This window comes from Lolium rigidum, chromosome 4 (genome assembly GCF_022539505.1).
Source record: "Lolium rigidum isolate FL_2022 chromosome 4, APGP_CSIRO_Lrig_0.1, whole genome shotgun sequence".
NCBI lineage: Eukaryota > Viridiplantae > Streptophyta > Magnoliopsida > Poales > Poaceae > Lolium > Lolium rigidum.
In genome coordinates, this window is record NC_061511.1 from 15,105,374 (window position 1) to 15,117,558 (window position 12,185).

At 46.9% G+C, this 12,185-nt stretch overlaps 1 protein-coding gene across 1 annotated transcript; it reads left to right on the forward strand.

Annotated features, from left to right (window-relative positions):
- The first annotated feature begins 9,465 nt into the window (after nucleotides 1–9,465).
- LOC124646713 (translocator protein homolog) lies at nucleotides 9,466–10,147 on the forward strand. The gene has a single exon (XM_047186791.1). The coding sequence runs from the start codon at nucleotides 9,466–9,468 to the stop codon at nucleotides 10,057–10,059; it is 594 nt and encodes a 197-aa protein (XP_047042747.1). The 3' UTR covers nucleotides 10,060–10,147.
- Nucleotides 10,148–12,185: the final 2,038 nt, after the last annotated feature.

Consider the following 12,185-nt stretch of genomic DNA (forward strand, 5'->3'; position numbering starts at 1 on the left):
AAACAGAACAGTCCGTAAAGACGAATTTTTTAGAGGCACTGGACTTGCTCAGATGAAAATGCTCAAATTTAATGAAAGTTGCGTACATATATGAGGATCACGCACGTAAATTGGCAGACTTTTATGAGTTACCTACGAGAGAACCCTGCCCAAATTCGTGACGGACGAAATCTGTTTCTGCGCAATAATCCAAATCTAGTATCAACCCTACTATCAAAGACTTTACTTGGCACAACAATGCAATAAAATAAGATAAGGAGAGGTTGCTACAGTAGTAACAACTTCCAAGACACAAATATAAAATAAAAGTGATGTAGCAAAATAAAACATGGGTTATCTCCCAAGAAGTGCTTTCTTTATAGCCATTAAGATGGGCTCAGCAGTTTTAATGATGCTCGCGCAAGAAATAAGAGTTGAAGTAACAGAGAGCATCAAGAAGCAAATTCAAAACACATTTAAGCCTAACCCACTTCCTATGAAAAGGAATCTTGTAGATAAACAAATTCATGAAGCATAATGCAACAAGCATAGGAAGATAAAACCAGTGTAACTTCAAAAATTTCAGCATATAGAGAGGAAACTTAATATTATTAAGATGCATATAACCATGTTTCCCTCTCTCATAATAACTTTCAGTAGCATCATGAACAAACTCAACAATATAACTATCACATAAAACATTCTTATCATGAGCTATAAAATTATTACTCTCCACATAAGCATAATCAATTTTATTAGTTGTAGTGGGAGCAAATTCAACAAAGTAGCTATCATTATTATTCTCATCAAGTGTAGGAGGCATAGTATAATCATAATAAACTTTATCCTCCATAGTAGGCGGCACCAAAAGACCACTATCATTATAATCATCATATATGGGAGGCATATCATAATCAACATAAACTTTCTCCTCAATACCCGGAGGGCTAAAGAGATCATTTTCAACAAAACCGACCTCCCCAAGCTTAGAATTTTCTATATCATTATCAACAATGGTGTTCAAAGCGTTCATACTAATATTACTACTAGCATGCAAATAAGGTTCCATAGGTTTTTTAATTTTCGCATTAAACCATTCATGTCTTGCCTCAGGAAATAGTTTAAAAAGCTCACAGATGTTTTCCATTATGCCTTACTAGTGTTTAACAAGAAACAAAAAGATGCAATTGCAGGATCTAAAGGAAATATCTTCGAACACACACACAACAGCAACAGAAAAGTACTTAGTTACCTGGGACCGAAGTATGAATGCCTTTTACCTTTCCTCCCCGGCAACGGCGCCAGAAAAGTGCTTGATGTCTACGTGTGCTTCTATTCTTGTAGACAGTGTTGGGCCTCCAAGAGCAGAGGTTTGTAGAACAACAGCAAGTTTTCCTTAAGTGGATCACCCAAGGTTTATCGAACTCAGGGAGGAAGAGGTCAAAGATATCCCTCCCAAGCAACCCTGCAATCACGATATAAGAAGTCTCTTGTGTCCCCAACACACCTAATACACTTGTCAGATGTATATGTGCACTAGTTCGGCGAAGAGATAGTGAAATACAAGTGGTATGAATGAATATGAGCAGAAGTAACGGCGCCAGAAAAGTGCTTGCTGGCGTGCAGTTGATGGTAGTAATATTGCAGGAAGTAAAGATGCAGTAAAACAGTAAATAAGCGATGATTCGATGTTTGGAAACAAGGCCTAGGGATCATACTTTCACTAGTGGACACTCTCAACATTGATCACATAACTGAATAAACAAATACTACTTTCTCTACACTCTCTTGTTGGATGACAAACACCATTCATTGTGTAGGGCTACAAGAGCACCTCAATGCCGGAGTTAACAAGCTCCACAACATTCGATGTTCATATTTAAATAACCTTAGAGTGCATGATAGACCAACGCAATTATACCGAGTACTAACATAGCATGCGCCTGTCAACATTAGCTATGAAAGGGGGAATAGATCACATCAATACCATCATAGTAATAGTTAACTTCACAATCTACAAGAGATCACAATCATAACCTATGCCAAGTACTACATGATGCACACACTGTCCACATTACATCATGAAGGAGGAATAGACTACTTTAATAACATCACTAGAGTAGCACATAGATGATATTCAACTAGATCACAAAGATCATGATCACATAAAGATCACATGGGAGAGAGAGATGAACCACATAGCTACCGGTACAGCCCTTAGCCTCGAGGGAGAACTACTCCCTCCTCATGGGAGACAGCAGCGTTGATGAAGATGGCGGTGGTGTTGATGGAGAAGCCTTCCGGGGGCACTTCCCCGTCCCGGCGGCGTGCCGGAACAGAGACTCCTGTCCCCCGATCTTGGCTTCGCGATGGCGGCGGCTCTGGAAGGTTTCTCGTACCGTGGCTTTTCCGTATCGAAGATTTAGGTCGAGGAGGCTTAAATAGGCGAAGAGGCGGAGTCGGAGGGCTGACGAGGCGGTGACACAATAGGGGGGCGCGGCCCAGGCCCTGGCCGCGCCACCCTGTCATCTGGTGGCCCTGTGGCCCCCCTCTGCTGGCTCTCGGGTGTTCTGGAAGCTTCGTGGAAAAATAGGATGCTCGGGCATTGATTTCGTCCGATTCGAGAATATTTCCTTACTAGGATTTCGAAACCAAAAACGGAAAACGAGCTGCACTTCGGCATCTTGTCAATAGGTTAGTTCCGGAAAACGCATCAAAACGATATAAAGTGTGAACAAAACATGTAGGTATTGTCATAAAACTAGCATGGAACATAAGAAATTATAGATACGTTTGAGACGTATCAAGGGTGCATCCCGACGTTGACCTAGCAGTGGCGGCGAGCATAGCCGTTCTGACCATGCCGATATCGGCATCGGCATCGTTTGGAGGCTGTGGTGCTCGAATCAATGTGGGATTTGTTTCTTGTAGGCCAAAATGAATTTGAAACAAGTTTCATGTTGATGGTTAGGTAACGAAAGTTTGTAACTATCCCAAAATTATACTAGCGCCATGGTGAGGTTCTTTTTGATAGAGCTATACGGTTGGGCAAACTTTTTTGACACTTTTTAGATAGGGTTCCTTGTTGTTACACGTATGGCATCATGTATGGAAAATTTGGGGTCATTTGGAGATGTTCGAAAAATCACTTTGCTTAAGCGCATGCCGTTTCGTCTCACTGAAACCAGCTTTTCTAACAAGGTGATTTTTTCTACCTTCTCTAAATAACCTCAAATTTCATACAGCTGATCTTCTATACATAGATAGATAGATTGTTTCGTTTTTACATTTTTTGAACTTTTTATTTCCCTTTATAATACCCAATTGATTTTCAGGTCAAAACCTCGAAAAACAGCATCATGTATGGCATCATTTTCACCCTAAATTTCAAATTTTGTGAAACTTTCCCTTTTAGATATTCCTTGTTGTTATAGGTATGGCATCATGTATGCCAAACTTGGTTAGGTCTCACTGAAACCAGCTTTTGTAACAAATTAGGTTTTTTCTACCTTCTCTAAATGATCTCAAAAATCATACGTGATAGGCTTATCATTCTATACAAAGATAGGTAATGGCTACAAAAAATCGGTGATGGTTTATCATTTTTTGCGTGAAAAGTAATGGCTACAAGAAATCGGTGATGGTTTATCATTTTTTGCGTGAAAATTAATGGTTACAGCAAATCGGTGATGATTTATCATTTTTTGCGTGAAAAGTAATGGCTACAACAACTCGGTGATGGTTTATCATTTTTTGCGTGAAAATTAATGGCTACAACAAATCGGTGATGGTTTATCATTTTTTGCGTGAAAAGTAATGGCTACAACAAATAGAATCGGTGATGGTTTATCATTTTTTTGCGTGAAAAGTAATGGCTACAACAAATCGGTGATGGTTTATCATTTTTTGCGTGAAAAGTAATGGCTACAACAAATCGGTGATGGTTTATCATTTTTTTGTGTGAAAAGTAATGGCTACAACAAATCGGTGATGGTTTATCATTTTTTGCGTGAAAAGTAATGGCTACAACAAATCGGTGATGGTTTATCATTTTTTTGCGTGAAAAGTAATGGCTACAACAAATCGGTGATGGTTTATCATTTTTTGCGTGAAAAGTAGTGCCTAAAAGAGTTTATAATTTTTAGCGCGTGAAAAATAATACAGAAAACCGCCCTTTAGCATACTTAGAGGGTGGAAGCTAACCGCCGACAGAGAGAGAGAGAGGGGTTATCCTGCCCGTTCCCTAGATCATACGATCAACGGTCGGAGGGCATGATCCGCGTGACATGGGCTAGACCAATCAGGGTAATGTTGCACGTCTGCGAGAATTTGTGAAGGGAGAGGGAAAAAGTGAGTAGTATCAAGAAACTAAGGGCACCTGAGTAGTAAACAGACTAAGGGATTCAAATTTGAGATTTAAAAAATGGAAAATGCGTGTTTTGTACAATGAAACCCATCTTGGCCTACCTCAAACTATTTGCAATACAAATATACATCAGTGTGAGAATTGTGGCCTCATTTAGACAAAGTATGTTTTGGGGGAAGCAGTTTTGGGAAGGGCTTATTGTGGAAAACCATGCACCTTCATAGCTATTAGGTGATTTGAGAAGTGGCAATTTATGGTAAAACTTGATTTATCTATGATTTATCTATAATTTGAGAAGTGGCAATTTGTGGTAAAGACTCCATGAGTAAGTGCCACTCTTTTTTGGATTTTTTTGCACATTAAATGACTCATTTAACTAGTTAATCCCATTTGTTGACTCTCTGTTGACTAGCCACTTGAGGGTAAAACTGAGTATATTGCACTAGCCAGCATTAGCACTCAAGGGGAAAACTGAGCACACAAAAAATGCTAGTATAAGACTCGAGGGTATACCTGAGTATATCTAAATTTCCAGGGTTAGACTCGAGGACACGTGCAATTGTTGACGCGTAGACGCGGGTCGCGGTGGAGAAGTCGAGATGTGCAATCGTGGACCCGTGTCGCGTTGCAGAAGTCCAAGACGTGCAGACGTGCAACTGTGGACGCGTAGGACGCGGGTCGCATTAACCACCCCTCGCCTTTATAGACGCCTCCTCGCACTATCTCTGTCACTCTCACTCGCTCACGCAACGCCAACTCTCTCACGTCCCATCATCTTCTCCAAAGCAAAAAACCCTCTCCCTCTCCCTCTTCCTCTTCTGGCGAGATGGACAAGGAGAATGCCAATCCCATCGTCGACGTAGGCTCCAAGCGCGACGCCTCCCTCTTCGACGCCGTCCCCTCAACGGCCGCCGCCGCCGGTGCATCGGAGGCTGCTGCCGCCGGTGGCGGTCAGATCCCGCCAGGATTTGACCCCTATGAGCCGGTGCCGTACGTCCCGCCCCCGAACCCCTACGACACCTCCCTGGAGGACCCATGGAACGAGGTAACTACGGTTTGCTTCCTTTTTTTCCCCATTCCTTTTTGAACCCTATTTTTGCTGGTGTAGATGGATCTGTAGATGGATGAGTATTGGGCTAATATTTGCGCCGATTTTATTCCATTTTGTTTTGATCACTTCTTGATTTCGTTTAAGATTTGGGGTTCGGCCGTTCGGTTAATTTATGCAAGTAATAATTGGATCTCAATCAGTTAATTTATGCAAGTAATCATGGGATCTCAATCAGTTATTTTATGCACTAATCAAAAGATATTAACCGTTTAATTTTGCAAATAACCTGGAATGTGTTCAAGTTTAGATCTGGAATGTGTTCAAGTTCAGATCTTTGCCTATGATGAATCGTTGGGCACAAATTTATACAGGGAGGGTTCAGGGAACCATTGCTGTGTATAAATCTGTTGTGCATGAGCTTTGGTTCGCTAACACCTTCTCTGTAGATATATAATCATGCCCACTCTAACTGAGGTTGACTCTGTTTTTCCTAACTTTGTTATCATGCATGTTAGTCATCGTTGCAACTCATTCACTCATAGTTTTTGTTTGATATGGACCAGCTGTCTGGCAGCGACATCGGCAGCGACGAAGAGGAGGAGGACGTCAAGACTCGCCAGGTGCTGCGGAGGCTGCAGGTCGGCCAGTACATCTCCTACTTCGCCAAGGGTGTCTACAGGTGCCCCTTCTGCACTAGGAGACTCGGCGGCACGGACTTCAACTGCCTCGTCACGCATGCCAAGAACATCGGCAACACCTTCCCCAAGGTCGGCATGACGGTGAACGTCCACTCCTTCCGCGCCAAGCACAGGGCGCTCGGCATGCACCTCCGCAGCTTGCAGCGGGTGGAGATCTCTGCCGGGCGCATGCCTCCGCTCAAGCCCAAGGCTCCCAAGGGGAGCAGGAGCAACAAGTGGAGGCAAAGCCAGATGGGGTAGGCGGAGTCTTGGACGTGTGCTGCTGCTGCCTTCTATTTTGTTGTTAGCTAGGGATCCCTTGTTGTTATGTTAGTATGATGGTGCTGTGAAGAACCTGTTACTATGTTGGCCGCTGTGTATGCAGCTTATTATCTAGGGAGGGATCCCTATTATCTATCCATATTATCTATCCCTATTCTACTATATTTTGTTGGCCGTACTTAGTTTTCTCGATTTACTATGACTGTGAATTTATCGTACATTACCTTGGAGATTTGCTTCTAGATTTAGCTACATACATATGGACCAGAGGGAGTACTAGATTTGCTGCCATATTGGGCAAACAACGAGGGCCAAAAGGCACAAATAATTGAAGAAAGAAAGAAATGCAAGCTTCTCTAGATTTGATACTAATTTGGTGAAAAGGATAGAGAGAAAGAGGGGAAAAAGGTGCTCTTAATAATGCCAATTTGGGGCCGAGAGAGACAGAACCCAGCTCCTGCTCACGTGCAACCAAACGCTTCTCGTCCTGTCCCACGCGGTCCCTTTCTACCAGCCCCACGCGACGCGGCCCCACACGTGACAGAACGGTCAACTAAACGTGAATCCTACCGTCTGAGCTGCTTCTGCGGGTTTCAAACATGGGCTTGGGGAAAACTGAGGAAAAACTAAGGAGCTGGGGAAAACTGAGTACAACTAAGGACCTGAGGGCACGAAAATAGAAATCCCATTGTCAAAAGTCCATGGAGTTCCGACAAAACCAATATCGTATAGATCACAGTGCAATAGGACCTCGCGGAAATCCATCATAAGGCGTTCCGAGCGAGCAGTTTGGGAGAAGTGCTCCTCTTGCCACATAGCTCCGTTAAAATCCCCAAGTATCAACCATGGCTCATCAGAGCTGTCTTTTATTTGTCGGAGCTTTGTCCACATGTGATGACGATCACTTGCCTTCGGCTCCCCGTAAATAAAAGTTCCTCTCCACATATGATCGTAAGGGCCACCACTGATGTGGACGTCAATATGGCGTTTACTGAAGGATAGGAGATCAACAGTAACATCCTCCGTCCAGTAGAGAGCAATGCCACCGCCTTTACCATCACCTTGTACCTGAAAGCAATACTTCATGCCAATCCTAGACCTGAGATTTTCAACTCTTTCTTTACTTTGCCTAGTCTCGCAAATAAAGACTAAGCAGGGCTTATACGTCTGCACCAAATAGACGAGTTCTTGAACAGTCGCAGGCGGCCCCATACCCCGACTGTTCTAGCCTAATGTCGTCATTGGGCTTGGCGGTCCTCCTCGGAGGAGTCCGCCGATGTTGCCAAGTCATTATTTTCTGAAGTCTTCCGCATCTTCGTGCGGTCACGAGGGTTGGTGTATGAAGGGGGAGGTGGTGGAATTTCTTCGGAATTTGCTGATGCTTACGGATTGGTCAAGGCCAACCCTTTCTCTGTAGCAGTGTCAAAGTTCAGAGCCTTTCTGGCACCCAGATCATCTTCCACAGAAGTTTCCATGGGCACCTGTTTCAACGGACTAGACGCTGAGTCCATAAGTTCATCCTCTTCGTCAAGCGAGGCTTCCTGAGACGAACGCTTACAGGTACCAGATGCAGCGTCCCTGCCAAATCGTCCTCCTCGGCCACGCGGATTGAAAGAACGAGGTTCTATAGCCTGCAGGTTTGCATGCCGAGTTGCGAGCATGAAGTCGTCGTACTGCAGTTACTTCTTAGTCCAGACACCATCACCACACTCTTCATGATTATGCCCCATCAAACCACAATGCTTGCAAAAGAAAGGAATTTTTCGTATTTGACCAGAAGTCTCTTTTTGCGCTCACCTTCCATATTGAGAGAGACAATGTGTGTTAGAGGATTCTACACCTCAACAAGCACCCGGAGTCTGACATAGTTCCCTTTGTAGAACAGCTTTGGAGACATCTGAACCTCTTTCGTTTTACCAATGCAACGAGCCAGGTCATCAAAAACATGTACCTTCCGGTATAACTCCGGTATACCATAAATTTGAGCCCATATAAACAACCCTCCAAAGGAGACTTTTGCAGGATCTTCCCGGCCATCATAATCCTCGATGAGCATAGCCCATCCTCGGAACGTCCAAGGCCCCTGATGGACGACTTTCTTCCAATCACCTAGATAGTGCATCTGAAACATGAACATGTTCTCACCTGCCTCCCTGCAGATTGGATCTCTGGATAGGTTCCAGATTGCTTCCATCTTCCCAAACAGAGCCTCAGCGCTGAAAGATCTCTTAGTGTGAACCTTGTCGATCGCCATCCAGCGAGCCTTTTGAAACTCCTTAACCGCATCTGCTCCGATTACCACATCATCTAGCTCATCATCACGTAGATCCAGGTGCTTGAGCAGGTCGATCTCAGAGTCCGATCCCTTCGCTAGGCTGGAGCCTCCGGCTTTCGAACTCGTCGCCATGTCGCCGTGTCTCAGGAGCCCTAGGCCAAAGGGTTAGGGGCGAGACTTGCGTAGATTGAGAGGGGATAGAAAGCGGATAGGGATTGGGGTATTGTAGAGCAGATCCGAGTTGGATCGGATACAGAATTGGAAGAATCTAACGGCAGCGACAAAGATCGCCTCCGGAGCCAAGAAACCCTAACGAAGAGGGTAGGTTCGCAAGAACACATTCTTGACCGTACATGTCTAAACATTTTTTTGGGCAGGGTATACTTTCAAAGAGGTAAATATATGCATTATTCATGAGCGTGTGGTGAGTTTCAAATAGATAGCCTCGAAATTGACACGACGCGGCATATGGTCGGTGACAGCAACAATTCTGAAGCGAAAAGAACAAACGAGTCAAAAACCATCTGATTCTTAAAAAAGAGAGAAGGCCTAAGAAGAAGAGACGATGGTCGAGTAGATCAGTAGATGTCCTAGTCACCTCCGCTCCAGAAGCTCCTCAATCACCTGGCCGGAAACAATGGATAGATTACTCAGCCCCTTGGCCACGCGGCACCTCCTCTCCACACGTGTCCCTGCCCGAGCGAGCCTCGCGCGTACATAACCTCTCGTCGCGATCGCATCCTCCACATCACGCTCGCGAATTCATTCCCCAGAAGCTCGAGAGAAATCAAGAAAATCTCCGATCCAAGTAACCGAGGCAAAGCCATCATCATCCATGGAGGCCACCGCCACCGCCCCCGTCCAGGATACAGGCCTCACCCACCGCGCCTATAGGCCGGTCGACGACACGCCGGCGCGGATGCCCGTTCCCGGCGGCGCGACCAGCCGGGACCCGAAGAGGAAGCTGGGCCGCGCCAAGCGTGGCCTCCGCTCGCTCGTCGTCGCCGTGACGTTCTCGGCCGCGCTCACCGCGGTCGCCTTCTACGTGTCCGGCCCGGGCTCGTCGACGGACGACACCAGGGCGCCGTCCGCGGCCATGGTGGCGATCGCGCGCGCCGGGTCGGTGGCCGCGGAGGCCGTGATGGCGCTGGCGGCGTGGATGGTGTGGGCCGAGGGCGGCCTCCACGGGATGCCCGGCGCGACGCTGGCGCCGTTCGCGGCGCAGCTCCTGGCGGCCGCGGCGTGGCCGGCCCTGGCGCTGAGGCTCGGGGCCGGGTGGGCCGGGATGGCGTGCTGCGCAGCCATGGCCGCAGGCGCCGCCGCGTGCGTCCGCGGGTTCGGCCGTGTGAACCCTGTCGCCGGAGATCTCGCCATGCCCTGCGCGGTCTGGGCCGTGCTCCTCGCCGTCATGAACTACAAGATGATGTAGAGAGACGGAGGGAGACAGAGATGATGATGCTTCTATGAGTGTTGTGTTGTGGCGTGATGGAACCTGAAGTGGTGTGTGGGTTTCGGCGAGTTTGTGTATGTGTACACACGTAGCGTCCGTAGTCTCTTCTACCGCAAATACTGCTCTACCGTTTTTTTTTGGCAATATTGTTGTTTAATACTGTATGTGAGATGCAACTGTTATGAAGTATGAGTAAGAAGGAAGCTGGCCAATATGTGAGATGTGCATACCTGAGCTTGCCCATATCACTCGTCGCGCAGATTGTGCTTATGAATTGGGGCGCGGTTGATATCACAGCCCTTGTTTATAGTATGTTCATCGAGATTCGGTCTAACATGACCGCATGTGAAAAAGAAATCTACAGCTGTCACGTGTGTAAAAGCAACAGTACTTTGATATTACTGCATGTACCATATGAAAAATTGACAAGAACTTTAAGAACTTTATGAATTCAGCAGTACTTTTGGCAGGACTACATGAACATGGTATACGGACTACATGCGCAGACAATAGAGGATTCTATAGATACAGTTCATGAAATCCATTTTTAAAAATTAAATATTAGACTTATTTTGAAGAGTTCGCAAACAAAATCTCATTTACATTTATTATGCGAAAGTTATACTCATTTTAAAATTAGTAGTGTATTTCAAGAAGAGAATCTTTTGCAATGAGTGGGTGAGCTGGCAGACCCCACAGATGAGCATTCCTATGCATGTGAACGGTTGTGATATCAACTGCCCCCATTTCATAAGCACCATTGCATTTTCGCACTCGTCAGGTGATTGGTAGCTCCGCCCATATCACTCGTCAGGTATGAAGCATCAACACGAGACGAAGGAGTGTGTCCATGCTCTAAAGCAGCTTGTTTTTCATTGCCTTTTCCATTATTACTAACACCCAATAAGTCATGCTTGAAGCGGCGATGGCAACGAGAGTTGATGTGATCCTCGAGAAACCCTAGGTGCCGGCAACGAGAGTTGATGTGATCCTGAGAAACCCTAGGTGCCGATTAGGCGCGGGGGTGAACTCTACCCATGGGGCGTTGGGTGTTGGGCGCGGACACGGGGTTTGGCTTGCCAGATTGCCACCCATGTGCGGCAGCTTGTAGTCGATGTGATCCTCGAGACCACAGAGCTGCAAAGGAACCTGGGTGCCGCAGGATGGGCAGCAGACGCGGGGGGCGATCTCCGCCCATGGGGCGTTGGGTGCCGGACGCGATGGTGAGGTCGCGGGGTTTGGCTTGCCACTCCTGTGCGGCGGCTTGTATGGTGCCGGTTTTTTCCAGTTTTTCGCGCGAGGCGGTGTTGACGAAGGAGAAGCCTAGGGTAGCACCGCTAGCCTCGATGCATTGTTCCTTCGCGAGGAGGAGCGAGTACAGCTTGTGCGGCTGAATAGGAGTGTCGCGACCGTGTATGTTCGCTACAAGGGTGTCGTAGTCGTCATCTAACCTATTAAGAAGGTAGGAGATGGAAGTCTGTGGGGCGAAGAGGCTGGCCAATGGAGGCAAGAGTATTCACCAGACCCGTGACCATGTTGTAGTAGTTGGTGATAGTGCAGTCGAGGAGATTCGCCTCGCCAAGCTCAGTGCAAATAGCGTGTGCTCGCGCATGCGACTAAGACGCAAAGCTGGTGTGAAGAGCAGCCCACGCCTTGTGAGACGTGGCGGTGAAGAGGATGAGCGACGCCACACCCGCATGAGCGGGGACTGTACGGTGGAGAGGACGACTGATCCCGGGCCACCCATGCATGGTATGCCGGATGGTGCAGCGAAGGACACGGTAGTGTGCCGTTGACGTAACCCTCCAAGTAACGACTCTCAAGGAGAGGTAACACATGTGCGCGCCACACCAGGTAATTGTTCGGCGTAAGATTCACCGGAATAGGATGTGCGAAGTAGAAGGGCGCATGCGCACCGCTGAGGATGACCGTAGCATACTCCACGCGTGCATTAGGGGGTGGCGCAGGGTCAACATGTATTGCAGGTAACACATGGGCATACATCGCAGCAAACAGGGACTGCCATACGGCCCAAGAGCATGGTGCGGCCCAAGAGGTGTGGCAGCGAGCCAAGGGCCGGCCCATACGCCCCGTAACCAAACAGG

Bases quoted from the DNA above. Each gene is read 5' to 3' on its own strand.
- LOC124646713 (XM_047186791.1), top strand. From the start codon at position 9,466: ATGGAGGCCACCGCCACCGCCCCCGTCCAGGATACAGGCCTCACCCAC.